Here is a 23,271-nt window from a genome sequence, read left to right on the forward strand (position 1 = left end):
GCACCCGATGCCGCAACAGGACTGCTTCAAGAACTGGGAGCCGTTTCCTAACAACCCTCTGAAAACACTTTTCTGAAGTGCACTTCGCACTTCAGGAACCTGACGATGCTGCTCCACAACACAGCCACGCCAGGTATTTTCATTAAATTATTTTACTGGGGGCAAAAATGACACTTTGAGCAACACAGCAAGACGACCCTTCCAGTCAGTGCAGTAGACTGGGTGACAGGACCAAGTGCCCAGGGGGCAGACTGTCCACAGCCGTCAGGAGCGCTCAGGCTGAGTGTACCGGGGTCCCACAGTGCTTGTGCCACAAGTCGATGGCCTTGCTCACGATGGCATCTGAGCTGTCCTGGGGAATCTATGAAGAGCAACCAGTCTTGGTGAGACGTCTGTGCCTGTAACTCGGGATCTCCTCTTAGGCACTGGTCACTGATAAAACTGATTTCCATGGGAGCTTGTACTATCGTTCAGAGAGTGTAGCATAAAAGGACTGTTTTCAAGCCACCTGAGAACATCCCAAGCAGGGAGCCAGGTTCGAATCCTGTACTGCCCACTGACTGTGGGACTCAGGGTGGGCTCAGAGCCCCTAAAGTGGGGGAAAGGACAGCCCGACTTCACAGAGCTGTTCACAGGCTGGCAGGAATCATGAGAAGTCTCAGCACGGATCCTGGCTGTCAGCCTCTGTTTATGATAATGCTGATGATTCCTTTGCTGAACGCAATTCCTCAGTACTAATTATTCTCCAGGCCACTATTCAAAAGTTAATATTAATTTTTTTAAAGGAGGCTGGATTTTGGGTCCTATCTATGAGTATTCATGCAGGCCTAACTCTCCTTACTGCTGCTTCTCACACAGGAGAAGATATCCTAAGATACTTAGAGAGGGCAAAGCTGATTCACTTGGGTCTTTTTTCAACATGCACTAGGTAACGCTTTGGCACACTGACTAACCCTCCTGGGATCACACCAGAGACAGTAACAGAAAATGAAAGGGTGCACAAAATCAAAGACTCCAGGGTTCTTTTATCATTGATAAAAATTACAGCTAGATCTCACTTCTCCCTTCTCCAGACATGTTGCTGGCAGTCACTCAGGGAAGGGGCTCTGGTACCCAGTGGGCACACCTGAGCAATGGCCTTGCTGCTGGGGCCGTATCCCCCAGAGAGGGGCATGCAAATCATAATCTAAAGGCTAACTTTGAAAGGACATGTTTCAAGGGAAAAAAATGTTTCATTTGGTATAAAAAGATACTCTATTATTTCTCTGAAGTAATTTAATGCAATGGGAAATCTGCCTTGCTAACCCGACTTCATTTCTAGATTCAAAACTGAATCCAGGTGCTGGGGTGTGGCTCGGTGGTAGAGCACTTGATTCCCACGTGGGAGGCCCTGGGTTCAGTCCCTAGTACCAAAACCAAACCAACAAATGGCCCCCCAAAACAAAAAAACTGAATCAAATAAAGAACACTTACATTTTCCAGGAATTTGGTTATCTTCTCCGCACTGTTCAGAGCCATTACTTTTATTTTAAAAGTTAATAAAATTTCCACAGCTACAAAAACTAGGATTTTACAGGATCCACTTACAACTTTATCCCAAACCCTACAAAAATAAGGAGATAAAATCAAATTACATGAATTTGAAATTTATGTTCACCTAGACATCTCAAATTACAAAATAAGATCACATCACTCCTATTCTAAGTATAAGCTTCAGATAGGAACTACTGCAAAATAATCATCAAAAACAACAACACAAAAACAACAACACAGATGGACCACTGAAATCTATTCTAGACGTAATCAGCAGAAGGAAAATGGGAAGTTCACTGAAAATTCCTGCTCTGCTAGGGATCTGCCAAAGGCCCACTCCCTCCTGTTATAAGCCCAACATCCTCATGGAAGAAAAGAAGGTCCTAAACCAAAGGCCTTGTTTTGCTAACACCCCATGCTACATACAGGCCAAGGGACAACAAAAGCAGCACAAGAAATGAGATTAAAGTCAGCTTCACTGCCATCTGGGGACAGATTCCTTGAACAGATTCCAAGGGCTTAGGGGTCAGTTATTGATCATTACCAATCTAACACGATTATTCTGATAGTTCCTAAAACTGAAGGCTGGTATTCCACTCTGCACGCTTAGCTGCGTACTCCAAGAGTCTCTGTGCACGGCCTTTCTTCTCAATTATGTCCTCAGGGGTAGGGCTGGGGCTCAGAAATACCTGTAACATGTGCCTAACACTGACTTGGAAGAGCGGCTTAGCCTCACATCTCTGCCTTCACCTCCTTCAAAGATGTCATGATGAAACTAGGAAAGACCAAGACTTCTGCTAGGTTAGGACTGCCGACTTCTGGAAAAGAGGAGCGCACACTTATGTGAACTCCTAGAGACGTTTCAGGCGTGACTCTTGCACAGCTACACACAGGCACCCTCCGTTTTTCTAAATGTCTATTCAATAATAAGCCGAATCATGTGCAGACAGCACCTGCTAGAGAATGCAGCTTCAACCTCCCTCTCGTTCTAAAGCAAATCTACATGCCGAGGGATGAGCATCTGAAAGCCAGGATCCTTCTCAGAATCCAGGTCTTTAGTCTGTCTGAAAAAAATACTTGCCTCTGTAAACTGGATTCAGGCAGGCATCCTGCGAAGCACCTCTTGAACCAGAGTTCATAAGGAAGTCTGGACACTGCAGAACATGTCCTCAGATGACTCAGCAGTCTGCTATCTTCCAGATTCAAGTACTGTTCAAAAGCCTTTGGCTAGAGATTCAACAGGAAGACAGATTACTCATTTCCCGTGACATGATGTCCAACAGTATGCATGCTGAATGCACGGAAGTGCTAGAAAGTGGAACCTCAGAATCTCCCTGTCCCGGGACATGTGACAAAGCGGTGCCCAGGACAGCACCAGATAAGAGTAACCTACTTCTAGGAATGAGGGCTTCTGGGGATGCAAGACTCTCGGTACTACACCTGGGACAGTTACAGGCAAAACAGAAGAGCTGGTCACCCCAATATTGCATTAAGTCAACTCAACAGCCTAACGCTAAGTCCCAAAGCAAAGCTCAATTGTTCTGGGAGTTAAGAAAGGCCATGATATCAATGGCAGGTCTGCAGCAGTCAACTGCACAAACAGATGAGAAGGGGTAAGGGAGAGGTAAGGCCAAAGAAACGGGGATGAAGGTGTGAAGGAGGAAAAGTGAGACAAAAGAAGGTGCCCATCAGCCTGTGATCTAAGCACACTGTGCACCAGCGCCAGGCAGGCTCGGCCAACGGGACTTCCAGAGGGTGAGCACTGTACCCACACATGCCTGCTCAGGAATTTCTTGGAAGAGAAATAACTCAAGGCCCCTGGAGTATTTGGTAACAAACACTTCCATTTGCTTTGGTGATATGCGATCTGGTATATTTTTCACGACAGAGAGTATGGACCTTGGGGTTTGCCCCTCAGTTGTCCGTTCTGAGCCAATGGACTCAAATCCAGAGCAGGTCTGAATAGCTGGATCCGTTGGCTCCCCAAGTCTTGCAGAGTTGGCCCAGGTGTGGGAGGCTACCAGACAGAATCCAGGGGCAATGTCCAAGAAGCCAATCATGGGCTGGGGGTGTGGCTCCAAGGGAGAGCTCTTGCCTAGCATGTGTGAGGCACTGGGTTTGATCCTCAGCACCACATATAGATAAATAAAAAAGTAAAGGTATTGTGTTCATCTAAACTAAAAAACTTCAAAAGAAGCAGCCATTCATAACCTTTCCAGTGTCCACTGAAGCAGACGTGCTACGTACGGGAATCAGGTAAAAGACAAGCTCAAGTACCAGCCTTCAAGGAGTGGCAGGCTGACCACAACAGACCAGAGATGCAGCTACACACAGCATGATGCGCGGCGCTGCGATGGGCAAGCGTGAGATGCGGGGCCCCTCAGGAGAACCCTCGCCCAGAAGAATGGACAGGAGCCAGCCAAGGAGGGACCCCCTATTAACAGCTGGCCCACCTGGCCCCTCTTCCAGAGTTTCTCCAACTACTTTTTGTCTCTGCAACTTCCCCACACCTTGACATTTTCCACCGTGACAGTCCCCAAGCTCCTCAAGAGTACTAAACCCACCTCTCAACAGGAGTTCCCAGAAGACAGGCCGAAAGGGCAGGCTGACGCTAGAAAGTGGGCTGGCCTGGGGCAGGGTGGAAACACACCATGATGGAATTCTGTGGGGCTGGGGACGGAGGCCCAGGCCCGCACTAGCCGGCCAGTGCTGCCACGAGCCAGGCTGGCTGGCAGCGTCTCGTGGACACGTTAGGCCTCACTGTGAGGAGAGTTCCACCCACAAGTCAGCACACACGGGAGACAGGCACCAATCAAGCGGAGTTTTCGATCATATTCTTTGGTCTTTTCTAGAAGCTCGTCGAGGGCAGGGGCATGTCCACCTTGTCCGCTCGGGACCTCCAGGACTCAGAACTTTACTTGGCATGGAAAACACCAGACAGATTGTTATCTGAGGAAGTGAATGTCATGGATTCATATGAAGTTTGGAAGTGCACTGGTGATCACTCAGGGTTCATCTCTTTGCTGGTATTTTATGAACATTTCTTGCTGACTTGTAATATGCTATTGTAAGAAATCTTGAAAATAAAGAAAAGAATAAAGAAGGATATAAAGGTCACTTCTAATCACACTACCCCATGACAGCCACAGGTCATGGGGTCTGCATCCACTGGTCCTGAGTATGCACGCATACATCCACTCATCCCCTCAACACACACACACACATCCACTCATCCCCTCAACACACACACACACATCCACTCGTCCCCTAAACACAAACACACACATCTACTCGTCCCCTAAACACAAACACACATCCATTTGTCCCCTGCACACACAAACACATACACACTTGTCCCCTGCACACACACACACACATCCACTTATACCAGCACACACACACACTTGTTCCCGGCATACACACAAACATCCACTTGTACCCGGCACACACACACACACACAATCCACTTGTCCCCTGCACACACACACACATCCACTTGTACCCAGCACACACACACACCACACATCCACTTGTTCCCTGCACACACACACACACACATATCCACTTGTCCCCCGTACACACACACACACACACACACATCCACTTGTCCTCTGCACACACAAACACACATCTACTTGTCCCCTACACACAACACACACATCCACTTGTTCCCTACACACACACATATCCACTTATTCCCCGTACACACACAAACACACACATCCACTTATCCCCTGTACACACACACACACACACAAACATCCACTCATCCCCTGCACGCACACACACACACACACTTCTGTGTGTCACTAGTTGGGGTTGTACTGAATACACATTTTAAGATTCTGCTTTTTGTATTCAACAAATTGTAGCTTTTTCACAGGTTAATAAGTACCTAAAGGGTTACTGTCCCTACACAGAGCTTGTAAACACAGGAAGAGAGACAAGCACTGTACAGAGGACAACACACACTGCCTCCTCCCACATGGGACGGGTCTCTGGGTATCTAAGGAAACAACCTGTCTGCGCTGAGGTGCGGTTCACCTCAAGGGTGGCAGAACTCCAAAGACTGAGCACATCCACCAAGGGAGCTGCTGTATGGATCGTCATGAGGATGCTGAGGACTGTGAGCTCTGTGAGGGGGAACTGGAAGGAATATATGCATTTACCCGTAGATCCAGTCAATCCGCTTCTAGGAAATTTATACCAAAACTATACTGGCAAACGTGAGGAGATGTAGGCACGAAACTGCTCATCTATAACACTGTATACAAGTGAAAGATTGGAAACACCCCAAGTGGCCAACAGAGGTCAGGCCGAATAAACCAGGGAATTTATACACAATGGAGTAGTACACAACCTTGAAAAGAAATGTGGAGTATCTCTACCACCTACTATGGCAGGATCGCCAGCACACACCAGGCTAAACAGCAGGAGGGGAAAGAATACATATTGTATGCTACCGCTTAAGCTGAGAAAGCAGGTGAATTCAAATACAAATGTATATATTTTTAATGGGAGGAGATAATATTTATATTGCCTGATATTTTTGCACTCAGCAAATGATAGATGTAATCAATTATAATCATAATTCTGTTACCACTGAACCTTTAGGTTCTAAATTTTTCCATTAAATTTTTTCCAATATTTCTATGCCCCCAAATTCTTAACTTGGAGAAGACATTTAAAGCACCCATCAGCAACAGAAGGTGAACCCGACAAAAGAGAAACTTACCTAGCCTGAGAGGAATTCAGACTAAACTGAGGAGAGGCTGCCCCTGCTCCTCTGAACACCTCCGGTCTGGCTGCTGTAAGGCGGGGTGACGGCAGCGGTGAAGACTGCTCACGCGCTCTGGGGACTGAACGTAACTGAGTCTGGGTGAAGAGCCCCTGCCACGTGACTCAGGCTGGCCTCCACTCTCCGTGCCCACGAGAGGCCTTGCCAAAGAGCAACCCCGGAGGCCTGTGGGAAGGAAGCCATGATGCCATCCCAGGGACGAGAACACCGCCGCGCAACAAGTGAGTCACTGCTGGCCACCCTTGCATTTCCCCAGAACTGGAAAGCAGCCTGCACCTTGTGAGCACAAATTTCTTTGGTCAAACTACGAAAATAGAAGAGAGCAGACCAGGGCAGAAACCCTGCTTTGAGAAGAGCACGAGGGAGAGACGCACTGCGACACGGTGGGGAATTTTGAGATGCAGTCGGCACAGCTGGAACAAGAGTTTAATAGGCAGATCACTGCGGCCCGAATCAAGCAGCAACAGGAGGAAGTTGAGCTTTTCTTACACGGTCCAAAGACCTCTTTAAGAAAACTGTGCCAGGCACCATATTGCACGTACTAAAATAAACTCCTTTTTTACCAACGAGGAAATCAAGGTTTATGGGACATTAGCACTTTTCCTATTCTAAAATTCATTTCTGAAACAAAAGTTCAAGAATAACCAAGGTATTTTTGAAAAAGAAGGAGGGAACTTTTCCTACCAGCTATTGAAATATGCTAGAAAGCTGTATTAAATAACTATGTGGTATTGGCCCAGGAAAAAATAACTCAATGGAAAAGAGAACTCAAAGGAAAGAGGTACAAATGCTGAACATAGTAAAGATGGCGTTTTGAATCTGTGAGAAAAAAAAAGATGAACTGTTAAGTAGTGTGTTCTGCCAGTTACTGTGTGACCCTGGGCAAATGGCTGATTCCTCTGTGCTTCAGTCTCCTCATCTGTAAACAGAGAAGACATGCTAATGAGGGAAGCTTAGCACTTCCTGCTATGAAGATCACTCTGAGTGCACTACCGCAGGCGAGGGCTGAGCAGGTGGTGCACTGGGAGGACCGTGGTGCGGCCATGGCTGCCTGACACCAGCAGAGAGGAACCCTGGCTGAGGGAGACTGAGTTGAAACTGTTAAGCATTTTTAAAATGTTAGGAGAAAACAAAATATACTTTTTAAATCACGGGGTTGGGAAGGTTGTTTTAAGATATAAAACAAGCAAAAGAATACCGACAAACCCCACTGTATCAGAACTTAAGATCCTAGGCAGCAGGTGGTGAGGACTCCAACATCTGCAGTAGGTGAAGGATAGACATCCAGACAACGCTGGTAATTCTTGAGAGGAAAGAATAAATAGAAATATGCAAAGCTGCTCATCTTCTCTCCAAACTGCAGGTACGCAACTGAAAATGAGACGGCACTTCACTACCAGAGGGACGAACGTTTCAGAGAGTGACACTACCAGGTGCGGGCACTGACGTGGAAAACAGGGCACCTCAATCTGTTTGAGGGAGCATAACTGACATGAAGTTTAAGATGTTAACAAGTCAAAAACAGATTTTAACCATGCCTCCCTTCACTCCACCCTGGCTTGCAAGTCCCACCTAGAGGAGACACAGGGAACTCACAGGGGAAGGTGCCTGTAGTGCAGGTCTGTCCTGCTGACTGTCCCAACTCACACAGGAAACGCTGAGCCAGCCAGAAGGACACGGGGCTCTACGGGAAGGGCTCTCACTTCAGAACTGCCTCTGGCCTTTAAAAAGTTAGAATCCCAGGGTCCCAGCCCTAGAGATTCTGATTTAACTGGTCTGGGTGGAGAAAAGGTGGCAGAAATTTTTAAAAGCTTCCGGGTAAACTGAAAGGAAGGCCTGAAAACTAGTGATTTAACTATACCAACTTGGAAACAGAGTTCTCTAAGTATTAAGTTAAAAAAAAAAACAAAAAACAAAAAAAAAGAACTATAGGGCCACACATACGTGAGTGATGCTACTTACATGCTTTTTAAAGTAACTTTATATGTGTGTGTGCCTGGCAGTCTGGAGGAACACTCACTGGTAACAGCAAGGTTACTGCTTAGACCTGACGGGGTGGGGGGTGGTACAGACCTAGGGAATCGATGATTCATCTCGACTATTTAACTTCTTTTAAGAATGTATCATATACTACTTATGTCCCTAAAAAAAATTACTAAAATACAGCATAAAGTACCAAAATACCATTGACTCGAATACTAAACCAGAAAAGCTAATTAAATCTTGTATATTGAGACCTCCTGATTTCATTAGGCAACTAGCATACTCACATCTGCTCCCATCCTAAGCTTCAATTACTTTTACTGAAATCAACCAGTGGATCAAATTTTAGAACTCTAAAAATCAAATTTTACTTAATTGAAATACATAATAACTGTTCTCATAAAAGCTCCGTGAAGCTGAAGGGTCCCGCCCATGGCCCTGAGTCAGCACTGGACTCAAGCAGGGATCCCCAGGGCTCACCTGCCTCCACCACTGCCCCTCATGTCCCCTGTCCCCATAGCACAGTCACCACATCCAGTACAGTCTTCAAATGAACAACTCAGTGACTGAAGAAAAAAGACAGATTCATTCCTACACGCAAGGTAACTAAGAGAGAAACAACAGCGAGGATGGCAGAGGGAGACGCTTACCCCTCAAGCCAGTGCCCTTTTGTTGTCAGGATTCCCAAGCCAGGGCACAGCCCAGAGAGCTGGGGCCTGCCCCGCACCACACTCCTCTCCTCACTAACTGCACCCAGTTTTAACAGGAGACCAGAATGTGCCAGGCTTTTAAAAACCATGTTTCCCAGACTCCACAGGTAAGACTCCACAGCAGTTGGAGGCCAGCAACAGAGATTCTCCCTGATTTATGATGGCTTAAGATATTTCCACTTTATGATGCTATGAAAATGGTTTGCGTCTAGTGGAAACTGTCCTTCAAACTCTGAATGTGACCATTTCCCAGGCTATCAGTACATGGTCCGATGGTCCCTCACCCAGACACCCCAGGATCCCAAAGGTAAGCCTCCACACTCCGTGCACTAGGCTGTGGAGCTCTGATGTCCAGCAGGTTCAGTGTATGAAACGCCTCCTGACTTAGGATGGTCTCATCTTCCATGGGTTTACTGCCCCACCATATACAGAAGACTCCCTGCTCCGTGGGTTTATGGGATGCACCCCCACCATATGTAGAAGACTCCCTGCAAAAATGCAGAAGGAAATCCTGCTTAAGGGTGGCTGGCTGGACAGGCTTGTCCCTCGTCCTCCTCTGCCTTTCCTTCCTCTTCCATTCTAGGCTTGAACCCAGGCATGCTCTACCACTGGGCTACATCCCAGCCCTTTTATTCTGACACACAGTCTTGACAAGTTGCTCAGTCTGGCCTTGAACTTGCAATCCTCCTGCCCTGGCCTCCCAAGTGGCTGGGATGACAGGCTCCACCACTATGCCCGGTTCCTCCTGTGTTTCTGTCTTTTCCCTTCCCTTCCTTCCTGCCCAGAACATGGACGGCACAGCTGTCATCCAACAGCCACACTGTGAGCAGGAGAGGAAGAATTCTGGAGCAAAACAACAGGAGCAGGAGTCCTGTCTACCCCATGGTGCTACAGCCCGGCTCTGGTCTACCTCACCTCTTAACTCCCGATTACATGAGAGAAACCGAGCTTCTGTTACTTAGACTTTCCATTATACACAGGCAAATGTACGCCTTAACTAATACAAAGATCCTTCTCAATAAATTCTGTGGATTCTGGAACAGGGCAGGGAACACCACAGAGCAGGGGTGGCAAACTCTGGCCTGCAGCAGGGCACACCCAGCCCTGACCACTCTCCAGGGCGCTGTTTGCTTTTGTGATCCAACAGCAGAGCTGCCTGATTACGACAGAGACCATCTGGCCCACCAAGCTGGAAATATTTACCATCTGCCTTTTACAGAAAACATTTGCTGAGTCCTACAATAGAGGCTTCACTCCTAATTGTAGCAAAACCAGGAGGTAATAGTATTCACTGATGACCCCAGGGCCCCTGCTCACCCCGCAAAAGCCCCAAATAAAACAAAACAACCCCTCACCAGGTGGGGTAAAGAATCTCGGTACTTGTTGTTTAACTGGTTCACGAAGCATCGGATGATCCAGTAACAGTCGACACTGTCTTCCACCATCTCTTCCATGGCTTTAGCAATGGCAAGAAATGCTTCATCCTCTGGCTCCTGCAAGATTAGTAATAAATCTCAAGAGTGAGGCAGGAGAAGGAAGGAAGACATGTTTCTTTAAGAAAAAAAAAAAAAAAAAAGGAAACTTTGCCTCCTAAATTTTGAAGAGAGTGCATTAATAAAGCAAAGTGGGATCAAAAAGCAGAGTCCATCAGTAAAGAGCAGAGCACGGGGGGATAAGCACAGGTAACCAGAGGAATCCATTTTGATCAGTGTTGCACATCAACAGCTAGTTTTCAGGTTGAGCACACAGATTCTGCAACTGCCTACACTAAACCATCACAAAGTTAATGTAAATTATGAGCAAGGCACTGACTCTCCATCCAAAAATATTCTCAGAGCTGGATGGAAATTCTTCAAACAGCTGTGATAAACAGGCAGTACCCAGAGAGATTGGCAGTAGAGTAATTCTCTGCAGGACCCAAGAGACTGATTAAGGTTTTACTGTATTTCATAGCATCCATACGTGCCTTGAGAATTTTGTTAGACCTTTAAGCATCTAAAAAGTTAATGTCCTTAGAATCAGAACTTTAGGAATCAAAAGAATGGCATTTCTCAAACTAAGCATCAACACTCAGATCTGAAAGTAAACCCTCAAGTAAATTTCAACAGAGTAATTTTATAAAACTAGAACCTTATTTGGAAATGTATTTTGTTTTAAAATATCATTATCTACAAAAAGTTTTACCTTTTCACCGCAGATTTCACGGATGAAGGATCTTAAAAAGAAACTACTAAGTATCACTCTACTCCCCTGAAAAGTCCCATTTTAATAAAATTCTCATTTTTAGGGCTTCTTCCAACTTGTTAATATTCTATAAAATGTCAAGAGTTAGGATTATAGAGAATCAATTTCCCTAAGCGGTTTTTAAAATGTGTCCAAGGACAGAAAAAAAGGGAGAAAAGTCTCCTTTCTGAGATTCCCAGGCAGTCCTGGGCACAGTGCTAGGTGGCCCCCGACTGGGCATGTCCCTGACTGCTCCCTCTTCAAGGGAAGAGGACCAATGTCCTTCAGCCAACCACATTCCTGGTCAAGCATCATTACATTCGTTTTAATCACACAGATTAAAAAATAAAATGAGTGGGGTTCTATGCCAGGGCACCCATGTGGTGGCACAGTCGGAAAAGTACACTCCAGTAGCACGTGTGCCCGAGACTGCAATGAAGGTGTCGGGTCGGAGGCTGACGGTGGGGTGGGAGCTGCGACCCCTCACTCACGTAGGTTTCTTGAGCTGACAGATTAACAGATTAACCTACTTTCATGTGCACTAGGTGCTAGCGATCCCACTGAAGCAGTGGGAGAGAAACTTCAGGAGCCTGTGCGAGTTCTAATTATTTTTTAGGGACTTTGTCTCTTGGCAAACTTAATGAAAGTGGATGACCTTTACTAGCTCTGTCCATGCGTTCCACGTCATTAACTAGAGAAATGCAAACAAGTCAAAGCCCAATCTACAATAAAAATGAACATTGTAGAGAATAGCCAAGCTCATAAACAAATCCCTGCTTGGACAGTTCAGTCTGTTAGCCAAACACATAAAACCTTTGTTAAAATACCTAGCGGGGACTGTGACACAACAGTCAGAGTTTGAAATCTATGGTTATTCCTTCCTCTGCCCTCTTTCCTAATAGTAAAGTAGTCCAAGTAACTAGAGGAAAGGGTTTGCGACAGATGAGGTTAAATAGCGGTTGTGGCCACCGGGGCTGAAGAGAGGAAGCAGTTAAGGCCAAAGAGGTTTAAGGGGTGACAAAAGGTCAGGGCCAAGGAGGTGGTAAAGCATCCAGGACCACGTGCACCCAGAGGGCCAGGGCCAAGGAGCCCAAGGGGCCTGTGGGCCAGGGCCAGAGCGGGCGGTAGTGTTGGTTACATACAGGGAAGTGAGCAAAGAAGCAGACGTGCTGAGGGTCCTGGGAGCCTTTCCAGGTCGAAACCAGCAAAGGGAGCTGTGAGCCTGGAAGGGGTGACGGCCAGACGAACCCGAGATACTGGGACTAGACCGGCAGGCGAACTCAGGGTTTTTAAGATAGATAGATAGATACATACATACATACGTATATACATACATACATACATGTGAGAGAGAGAGAGAGAGAGAGAGAGAGAGACGGGCAGGGGCCACAGCAGAGTGCGGGGCAGAGCACGGGCACAGCATGTGTGAGGCACTGCGTTTAGTCCCCAGCACGCATACAAAACCACCTCTCCATCCCCCGACGAGCGAGTGTGAGTATCAGTGAGTGTGTGTGTGCACAGACATGCATCTCCCAGCTGTCTGCTCAGAGGCCTAGACACAATGAGAGCCCAGGAGAAAAGGAGCACATTTAGTGCCAGGTTCATGGTCTCTAAATATCACATTCCCCCCAAAAAGAGATGGCTGGCGCCAGAACGGCAGCACAGAAAGCTCAAGAAAGTCCTGGAGCATCTTGTGCCAGAAAGTCAGGAAACACACAACTGATGGAATGTGTCAAAGTGAAACAGATGTTGGATGCAAGGCCCTTCCATTGGCCGAATCTGGGACATTCTGAGCACAAAAATAAGGGCAATAACAGATTATAGGCCATCGAATAACAAAAGATCCATAAATCCACACTGACATCTATAAATAAGAGAGGAGAGTCCTCCTAAAAGAAGAAAACCAACTAATAAGTGCAGAAGGAATGAGGGAATTAGAAAACCACCATTTGGCAATCAGAGGACTAAAAACTATTTCAGGCAAAAAATTATCAGTTGGTGAGTATGTACAAGCAACCTGGCCACAAGTTACATATTAATTACAAGGAAGGAACCAGTAACATGGCAGTGAAGCTGGCAGACACCACCCTCACCAAGTGATCAAAGCCATCACAGGACAGCATCCCACTTGTGTGACATTCTTGAACAATGCACAACATGATTTTTTATTTTATTTTATTTTTTTTGCGGTACTGGGGATCGAACTCAGGGCCTTGTGCTTTTGAGGCAAGCACTCTACCAGCTGAGCTATCTCCCCAGCCCTTCACAACATGATTTTAATCATGAGGGCACATCAGAAAAACTCGGATATTTTTAGAAAAGCTCTCCTGGCCAGCACTCTTCAAAAGTTTTAAGATCATAAAAGAGCAAGAGACTGTGGAAACTTCTGGATTAAAGAAGACCACAACATGGCATGAGTGGACAACGAGGTCTACAGGGCAGACCTAGAGTAGTGCTGTAGCCAACTTCTGGGTTTGATCACCAAACCAAGGTGATGAAAGGCACGTTTGAGGATGCGGGGTGAGGACATATGGGGATGCTGTAAGACTTTTCTATGTCCAAAAGTATTTAAAAATGAAATGTTAAAACATAAAAATTTCCTGAAATCATTAACAAGTAGGTAAAAGTTTAATAAGAAATAATTATGAAGTAGTTTTATAGTCTCTCAACAAAGGGAAATAATAATTACAAAGGGAACAATAACTTTCCAGTGGAAAACCCAGCAGGCACACCATCACCAGGTGATCAAAGCTAGCGTCACCTCTCATGGGACAAACCCACATCCTGTGCCTCCCGATATGCTACATTGAGAAGGACACAGCAGGACCCGTGTGGCATTTCCACCAGAAGTGAACAACCTGGATCTAGTCTGGAGGAAGCACCAGTCAGACCCAAAGTGAGGGGCTTTCTACAAAAATGACCTACACCCCTCAAAATGTCAAGGGAATGAATGAGAAGAAAAATTGAAGAAACTGTCCCATAAGGAAGGTAATAAAGAAACATGACAACTCAATGCATCATAATCCAAGATCCATCCTCAACCAGAACTTTGTTTATTTGTGATAAGGGGAGTTACTGGGACAATTGTCAAATTTGAATGGAGTCTGTAGATTAGATGTAAATATTCTATCAGTGTTAACTTCTTGGTTATGACTGTACTATGGTTATTTTATAAGGGTGTCTTTGTCTTTAAGAAGTATACAGTGAAGAAATCTGAGGTCATGGTGCATCATGTCCACATCTTACTCTCAAATGGTTTAATCAAAGAGTATCGGTAGACACACAGGAAACATGACAAAGCAGATGTCACGAAATGTTAACAATTGGGAATCAGGATAAAAGGTATCCAGAATTCTTGACAGTATTTTCACAACTTTTCTATAGGTTTGTAATTACATTCACGTGCCACATAATCACATTTCCATCAACAAGGGACCCAATACATGATGGTGGGCCCATAAGATTAAACTGCCTAGGAAGGTCACAGCAGTCTTTGAGTAAATACGCTTGGTAATGTTTGCATAATGACAAGATTGCCTTACAACACATTTCTCAGAATGCATCCCTGCTGATAAGCAATATATGAATATATGACTATATTTAAAAATAAACTGTATTTTAAAAAAGGCAGACAAGGTCAGAACGTGTAGGATCATGGACGCTAGGTAAAGATGTGTTGTTCATTCTACTCCCAAAGGGCAGCCAGTGAAAGCTGCTAAAGCTGGCCAGACGGGACACTCAAGAGTTGAGCTAGGTGTTGAGCAAAAGTGACCACTAACCAGTGGGAAAGAGGGGCTTCGAGGCAACTTCCCACACTCCAGCTGATACATGCGGAGATAGACTTCAACCTGAGGCGTGGCGTCACTGACGAAGCGAACGACTTTCAGAGCGTGAAGGACATCAGAGTACTGTTCCTTGCGGTACATCATCACCTGGGCATGGGACTCATGGTGTGGAGGCAGGATCCCTACACAGAGACCCAACGAAAACAAAGGCCAAACCCTGAGACACCACTTCAGAGCTCTCCTGTATTAAAAGAACTGTATATGAAGCAGTCCATCACAACCACACTAAACCACACAAACGTTTAAATACCTTACAGGGTCTTTATAATTTCACTGTAACAATCTGAAATGTTAAATGCTATCAACATTTGAATGATACGCATCACTGGCATTAAAGAGAAATGAAATGACATCACCAAAGCTTTTGAATAAGTATGCCACATGATTTCAAGATAATAACCACATCAATTATAATAATGGTTTAACTCAATTTAGGCTGTCAGCTGGAACCACCTTTAGCTTTAAAGGCCTCCGTCCAGATTTGGCCCTTGGCCTCCTGTACGCCAGAAACACCAACAGTTTGCCCAATCCTTCTTTTTCCCAGTAGCTAAACTTGTTCACAAAGTATCAAATGTTCAGGGTCACAGAAGTCCCTGAGTTTTATTGACGAGGTCACCTTATACTGCATCGTCATGGCATTTTATGCTCATTACCCCATTAAACATGGGATCTGCTTATTAGCTTTGGCACAAGAACCACATCATCCCCCACCCCAAGCAAATGGTAGGAAAAAACATGGAGGAAGCGCTGGACAGGCCCTCAGAACACCAGGGTCTTCTTCAGATCTGCTAACAGCAGGGCTCTCGCAACCATGTCAGTCCCCTGCATGTGTCTCCTCATGGATCAGAGGCAGGAAGTGGGACAAACACTTAACTGAACATTCTGTGCAGAATCGGCACCCCAAAAGTCATCATAAGAACAGGGTACCACTGTTAAGTACATTTGAGGACAATGAATTGTCAAGGCTTTCAGTTTTGCTATAAAGAAAAACAGTTACTTATTCCAGCCTCACTAAATGAACCAGGCTGTATAGCAGCACTGACTACGGAGCCGAAGTTCCTGGGTTTAATTTCTTGCTGTACAATTAACCGAGTGGGGGACTACAGCAACTTCCTCCATCTCCCTGTGCCTTAGCTTCCCCGTCTGAACGATGGGAACAGTACACCTAATTCTATACAACTGCTGTGATGAATGCACAGATCAGTATACATGAGGCTTGCAGAGAGTAGTTGCACAGGCTAAGCTAGGAAAAGTATTTTGACTATGGCTTCCTCTTCAAAGCACCCCAGATCCAATATTCCAAAGAACATTCTGGAAACAACAGTAAGATGAGCTCAAAAGTAGCTAAAAAAACCTGCTTAAATGTCCCTTTTCCTGACATAAACCTGTACTCACCACAGCTGCAGGGCTCCAGGCCAGGCTTTCTGAGAAGCGGGGATACACTGAAGAGCCCTACACGTCTGGGCTAACACAGATGAGATGCTGCAGCTGAAGCTTCCTTTCACTACTAGCAGTAGCACAATGTTTCCCATGTTAAATCTGAAACCTCTTTTCTAAGAGTTGGTTCTAAAATGTCTTTTTCTAACATTTACCTAAAATGCTACCAGGACACCAGCATTCAAAGATCCTTGAGCAATCAAAAATCTGTGCTAAGAAAAGTTCTTCACAATGGACAGTTCTAAATTCCTCCAGCTCCAAACAGAGCAATGGCTTACATGATAAAGGTAAGAAAAACAGGATAAGCCAGACAGGCCCTGGTGCTCAGGAATGCTGCAGAGCACAAGGGCACCACCCCCACTAATCCACTGGAGTCACTAAAAAGACACGTGGTCCTTCCCAGCAGAACGCAACCCTGCCAACATTGCCACCTAAAACCCACTCTTAGAAGGCATTTATTTTGATGGCCATTGGACACACCAAGATTTAAGAAAAAACACCCTGACAAAACTCAAATAGCTGTCCTCACATCTGTAGATCATAACTGCATAGTGATCTACCTGACATACAGGTGCACAAAGGTTGCCAAGGTGCACAACAAAAATGTCATCATGTTATTTTCTAGACGGTGTTCTTTTGCTGCCTCCATATTACACAACCACACTTAAGGCTGCGGGTTTCTCAAGTCCTGAAAATATACATCTTAAAAAGAAAGTGAGGTTCGTAATCTAATGAGTTCTTCAAATGAGTTCTACAAACAAGCTTGAACCCTAGCTCTACTCACTTACAGGGGCTGTAAAGCATTAGGCAAGTCATTTTCTGCACACTTAAAATTGGGATATAGAGGCCTACCTCAGGGGAATTCTAGGATTACTCTGTATAGTGTATGTACACTACTCAGCTTAGTGACAGGCACACAGGGATGCCTAGCAACAGTTCATATTCCTTATAAAGCACTGCCATCTCAGAGCTGACAAACTGGAATTTTTTTTTAAGAAAAAATGGAAGGTGGTTATGAATGTAGATTATACTTCAGCGGGCTCAGTAATGACAAGGAAAAAAATCTTGGGCTCCAAGGGATGTTGCCAGCTAGCTTTCGTACCTTTTCTTCCAGAGAAACTAAGCAAATCAGTTCTCTTCATTCAGTCACTCATCACTGAAAGTGGTTCACTCACACTTCGAGCAGAGTGACTCCTTTTGACCCCAATAGCACTCAGTAGGGAAGTTACACCTCCACTACTGAGAATCACAGAACCTAACAGATTTAAAGGTGAAATTCAGAAGTAATAGGTCAATATCTAACTGAGGCCCAGGGAGGTCTTTCTCCAAGGTTCCTGGCTGACAGCAAAGACCAGTTCTCTTTTCTCCTACTCCAATGTTCTTTCCACTTCTTATCTCAGGAACATACATTACTTTATTTGGACTATTAATAAACTGATACTCAAGAGTAATACTTAATGTACTGCTACTAAAGTCAACATCGTAAAGGGTTTTACCTTCTGAGAAAGACCCAAGATACAGCAAAAGGCCCAAACAAATCCTCCTTTTTCTGACTGCAGGATGACAAATGATCCTAATACTCGATAATTTTAGATACATTTCCCAACTCCTGGGTTTCATACCTAGAAGCACTTTCCATACCAACGCTCGGTACATGGATGGGAGAGGGAACCTCTGGCTGAAAGTACAAAGTTTCTCAGTATCTAGAGGAAAAATAAAACAAGTAGTAAGATGCTTTTTATGCTCATCACAGTATGTAAAGTGCATTTCACTTTTTAAATCTGAAAGTAGTTATTTCTTCATGGGAAGTTGACCATATCGTAGGCAAATTTAGGAAAGGCAATATTGGTTTGGTTTCTAGACCAGATCTTCCAACAACTAAGCAATTCAAAACGATTACAAGTAATGGCGTAAGAGATGCATTCGGGATATATTACTACACTCCCTGTAATACTGGTAGTAGTTAAAATCATAGATTTATTTCATTTAATTCATACTACAAGTATGTTGAGTAGTAATGATTCTGAAGATGCAGAAACTGACTCTCAAGGTAGTTAAGTGACTTCACCATGTTAATATAGCTAGTAGTGGCATAGAAAGCCTCAAATCCCAATAAATTACACTTAGCAGCATGGCCCTCTATTCCTCTACTTATGAAAGAAGATTAATGCCAGCCATACTTAAAACACAGACTATATAGTGAGGATTAATGACCAGATGGTAAAAATTTTTGAAACTTTAAAAGCATTCTAGATGGGCTAAGGATGTAACTCAGTGGTGGCCTGCCTACCTACCATGCACAAGGATCTTGATTTAATCTAGCCCTACAAAACAAACAAAAACTACTCTATGCAAATAAAGTATTATTTTTAACTATGGTTCAGCTTGTTCCTCTTTGATCAACAATGGGCTTTATTATTACTATCCTAAAATAAACTGTCAATATATAACGTAGCCTTAATATTTCCATAAAAGAATATCATGACTGGAGTTGTTGTAAAAGTTTATCTAGAAGTTATGATGACATATCTGAAATTCAAGAAAATATGCAGGCTTAATAAGAAAAAAGAGTCTTGACTTTTTAAGAGGGCTTGCAAAAACTTCTGGCTCTCAGGGAAATATAAATCTGAAAAATTTCAAAATATACCATTCTGTCATCATATCACTAACAAAAACACCAAGCAACACCCTGGATGTCGTTTTTGTTTTTGTTTTTGTTTTTGTGGTAATGGTAGTGGTACTGGGATTGAGCCCTGGGCTTTGTGCTCCTGGATGTCCTTTAAGGTATATTTACTTCAGAATACCCAGAATGACTGAGAACCAATAAGCTTGATTGAACATGCAAAACTCACCCAGACGATCATCTTTTAGAAGGATTTCCAGTGATTTCTTTTCTTCAACTCCTCGAAACCCCACTTTCTCATAATATACTGAACGAAAGTTTCTCTGAGAGTCCTCAGTCATGTTTCATTCTTGGAGGAGAGAAAGAGACAGAGATTGGGGTGGGGGGGAGTAAGCCAAGAAACAAAGAATGAAAAATTAGACAATTTTTCAATGATTTTCTCTACCTTTTCAATTAGGTGTATAAACTGCCTGCCTTTGCACAGGACTCAATATTAAATCTTTCCACTCACACAATTCTAATACCATTTCGTCTATGCACCTTGATCAAAAACCAAGATAAAAGTCAACAATCCTCTGCTTAAATAGATGGCACAAGGTTTATGCACTAGGGTTCCTATTTTACTTATTAGAGCTCCTAGCACAATGGAATAGTCTACATCTATTATAAATGTGCCAAGAAAAAACATTAGTAAAGTGGGAAGACCATATAAGATGTTATCAGAAGGGGTTACCAAACAGTATATACTATAAATCTGGTTTTGTTTTTGCAAAAGATTGAATTTTTAAAATTAAGATTATTTTTCAAAATGTTAGCAATGGCTATCCTAGCTAAGATTCCTTAGCTGTGCTTCTAAAATAGGCCTTTTGCAAATGAGATATTATGTAAAAGTAAAAAGTCCTTCCCTTATTTCTCAGTTCTATCAAATGTAATTATCAAAATTCAAAACCTACAACAGATAAACAGCATTAGATTATAACCAGAAAAGGGTAAGGAATCTAGGCGGTTAACAAGTGATACCAGAGTTAGAGGCAGAAAAAAGGATTTAAAATCTGGCATGAGAATTCAAACCGCTCAGTGGTCTCCAGTTCTTTCAAAACAGACTTCACAATATTGATGGTAAATCAAGAAAATATGGAAGTAAGTTGTTTCAAGAAGAGTAAAATTGTAATGCACTTTCCAAAAACGTAATCCACTACCTCACCCAATTGCTTAAAATGCTGGTACAAAAAAGAGTAAGTCTTCAGAAATTAAAGTCTTTAGACGTCCCCAATGACCAGGAAGGGGTTTCTTCGTTGCAGAACAGATATCCTCTGAACCGATTCGGATACAAAAAGATTAGGATCCGTTTAGGAAAAGCAATTCTAAAGATCTCTGAGCTTTGACGACCGATCAGATGTTTAAAAATCAAAAACGACTAACTCACTGACATGCAAAATGAGTATGAAGATTTATTTTTTAAAAGCATTCAAACAGCTGCACATCCAGAAGGTCCTGGTGCCTGAGGACAGCCATTCTCAGACTGCACTACTAAGGCAAAGGCCCTTTTGGAGGAAGTACTGTCCATTACACCTCCCGCCGCGAGAGTCCGCCCGACGGGAAAGGTAAAGCCTTTGGGCCCGAGACCGCCGGTCCCGCTGTCCCCACCAGGTATGCTTCACCTCCAGGAGTGGGAGCATACACGGGTTGACACTGAGAGGTCCGGGGAGGCAGCGGAAACCCGGCCGGGCGCGCTGACTGGCCGGCGGGCACCGCGGGGGCCAGCGAGCGAGGGGCGCGGCCCACCCGGCACCGGGAGGCAGCTGGGAAACCTGCCCGCACCCGGCCAGCCCCGAAACCCCGACCCCTCGCTGCCGCCACCCCGGCCGCCGGACGTGACGTCGGGGCCCGACGCGCGCGTGCGCAGTGGGCGTGCACAGGAAGCTCCGCCCACCCGGCGCTTCCGCCGAGACGCTAGACTGCCCCCCGCTGCCTCCGACTCGCTTCTCCAGAGAGTTGCGCGGTGCCCGCGTGCGATGCGGTCTCCGGCTCCCCGGGTTCCTGCCCGGAGGGGACCCCGGGGCGGGGGTCCCAGGGCAGTGCTTCCCCAGCTCCCTGCGGCGGAGGCCCGGGTTTTGTCTTGTCTGGTGTAGGATGTGGATCTAAGCGAGGGCCACCCAGGGAGAGCAGCGGAGCTACTCGTCCAGAGCTCCCTAGAGGCGGAGATCACCGTCGCTCGTCCTTGGGCACCACTGGAGGAGTGGGGGGCTCAGGTGTGCGCCGGGCGGGGCTGGCCGGAGGGGTCGTTCCGGGAGTCCTCGGGGTATGTTGGGCTTTTTGGTCCTAAACTGGAAACGGGGTCAAAATTAGGAAAACTCAGTTATTAATGAAATCCGGGCCATTCGGGGCTGGCTTTGCATAAGTTCCTGTTTAGCTTCTGGGATTTAGATTCTGTCCCTAAAGACAGCAATCTGGCCTCCTGCAGGTGTGACTTGACCGCAGACCCGCTTGTAGACAAGGAGTTCTCTGTGCAGGTTGCTGCAGGTTGTGGGTCAGAATTGTTTTTATTTATGGTCTGGCCATTGTTATATATGCAACCTCTCAAATACCGTAAAAATAGAAGTTATACTAAATACAAACCCAAGTGTGTTATTCGATTCAACTGACATAAAGTTATTCTTTAAAATAGCTTTTGAAGTTTTACTTACCTCATTGGTTCTCAGGCATGATTGCAGCCCCTACCCACTTGGTTTTGAAAGTATGGTGGTCTAAAAGAAAGCCCTTAGGGAAAAAGCGGGTTCCGTAGTGGGTACTATCTCTTTTAAAACCTCCAGTCTTTACAGAACAGGCCACAGGGACGCCACACTCTTAAGAAGAAACAGAAATCAGTCTAGTTTCAGTGCGGGTGAGTCTGAAGTGTAGTGTCTAGACGGGACTTAAAAATGAAGAAGTGTTTGCTGGTTGAACTCAAACAGGTGCACTTCATTTGAATGCATAACTTCCTGTCCTTTTGTGGCTCCCATTATGCCTTACTGCCTGGTAATCATACTGCCCTCTGGTGGTCAACTGTTTTCACTAAATTACGGAAATAATTATACCGGTAGTCAGAACAAAGTCTCAAAATCCTAAGGGCCCATCCAAGAGCATGGTAGATCTTTCCATCTTCTAAGGTCTTCTTTGGTTTCTTTCTTTAGTGTTCTGTAGTTTTCATTGCAGAGGTCTTTCACTTCTTTTGTTAGATTGATTCCAAATATTTTTTTTGAGGCTATTGTGAATTGGGTAGTTTTCCTGATTTCTCTTTTCAGTGGATTCATCACTGATGTATAGGAACACATTTGATTTATGGGTGTTAGTTTTATATCTTGCTACTTTGCTGAATTCATTTATTAGTTCTAGAACATTCTAGAACGTTTATGGTGGAATTTTTAAAGGCTCTGTCCTCTATTTGGTGCTATCACAGGTGGTGGAAACCTTTGGTTGTTAAATGAACAATTGCCCATGCATTTGAGAGGTGGGGTCTGGGGCGAGGTTTTAGGTCACTGAGAACATGCCCTCAAAGAGGTGTGTGGGATGCTGCTCTCTTCCTTCCTCTTAGGGATCCTCTATGCCTGGCCTAAGCTGTAGGATGGTTAGATTCATGGGATTATATGCACTCTACTATGTTCTGCCTGTAAATTTTTCTCTAATAATCTGTTTTTATACCTTTTGAACCTAATGGTGTGTCTTCACAAATCCCTTCTTAGGATGCATAATTGTATCCAGGAGAGTCTTGTTAAAGGGAGGCAGCATTGGTTTGCCTGTCCAAGCTGGTGGCAAATGTGTTATGTATGTGTGGTTATAGATGTCCCATATGATCCCGGTGGATAGAACCTCTGGTTAGGGCCATAGCTAGCCTAGTGCACATGGGGCCATTTAACAAGGAAGTGTTCCATTTATCAGTGGTGATTGTTCCACCTTATCCCCGTCTTATATTTGCGTGAATCCTCACAGTTCTAGTGTCAAGACAAAGAATAAAGGTAGCAGGATAGATATGCAAGCTTTATTTCAGTGAAGTTTCTAAAAGTGGAGATCAAGCAGGACACGCATCTCAGAGACAAGGGGCTTACCTTGAGAGGAAAAACCTAAATTTGCTGTTTTTAA

The 23,271-nt window shown here is 44.8% G+C and overlaps 1 protein-coding gene across 5 annotated transcripts; it reads right to left on the reverse strand.

Moving 5' to 3' along the window:
• Positions 1-136: 136 nt before the first annotated feature.
• Positions 137-21,044, reverse strand: TBC1D7 (TBC1 domain family member 7). 5 transcript variants are annotated; one of them, XM_079147328.1, is made up of 9 exons: positions 20,814-21,044; positions 19,598-19,692; positions 19,382-19,501; positions 18,152-18,232; positions 15,027-15,214; positions 10,380-10,517; positions 2,615-2,760; positions 1,474-1,603; positions 137-361 (listed from the first exon to the last, which is right to left on the reverse strand). In XM_079147328.1, the coding sequence occupies exons 3-9, from the start codon at positions 19,491-19,493 to the stop codon at positions 275-277; spliced, it is 882 nt and encodes a 293-aa protein (XP_079003454.1). In that variant the 5' UTR covers positions 19,494-19,501; positions 19,598-19,692; positions 20,814-21,044; the 3' UTR covers positions 137-274. The 5 variants fall into 5 exon arrangements, with proteins under 5 accessions (XP_079003454.1, XP_079003451.1, XP_079003453.1 ...); XM_079147325.1 differs by having other exon boundaries at positions 20,357-21,044; XM_079147327.1 differs by lacking the exon at positions 19,598-19,692.
• Between the last annotated feature and the right edge of the window lie 2,227 nt (positions 21,045-23,271).

This window comes from Sciurus vulgaris, assembly GCF_902686455.1.
Source record: "Sciurus vulgaris genome assembly, chromosome: 7".
Lineage (NCBI taxonomy): Eukaryota > Metazoa > Chordata > Mammalia > Rodentia > Sciuridae > Sciurus > Sciurus vulgaris.

Excerpts from the sequence above, each read along its gene's own strand:
- TBC1D7 (XM_079147327.1), bottom strand. The coding sequence starts at position 19,493 with ATGACTGAGGACTCTCAGAGAAACTTTCGTTCAGTATATTATGAGAAA. Across the intron at positions 10,518-15,026 it reads GAAGCCCCTCTTTCCCACTG|GAGCCAGAGGATGAAGCATT; the intron begins GTTAGTGGTCAC and ends CTAATCTTGCAG. Across the intron at positions 2,761-10,379 it reads GAGATTCTTTACCCCACCTG|CCAAAGGCTTTTGAACAGTA; the intron begins GTGAGGGGTTGT and ends TTGAATCTCTAG.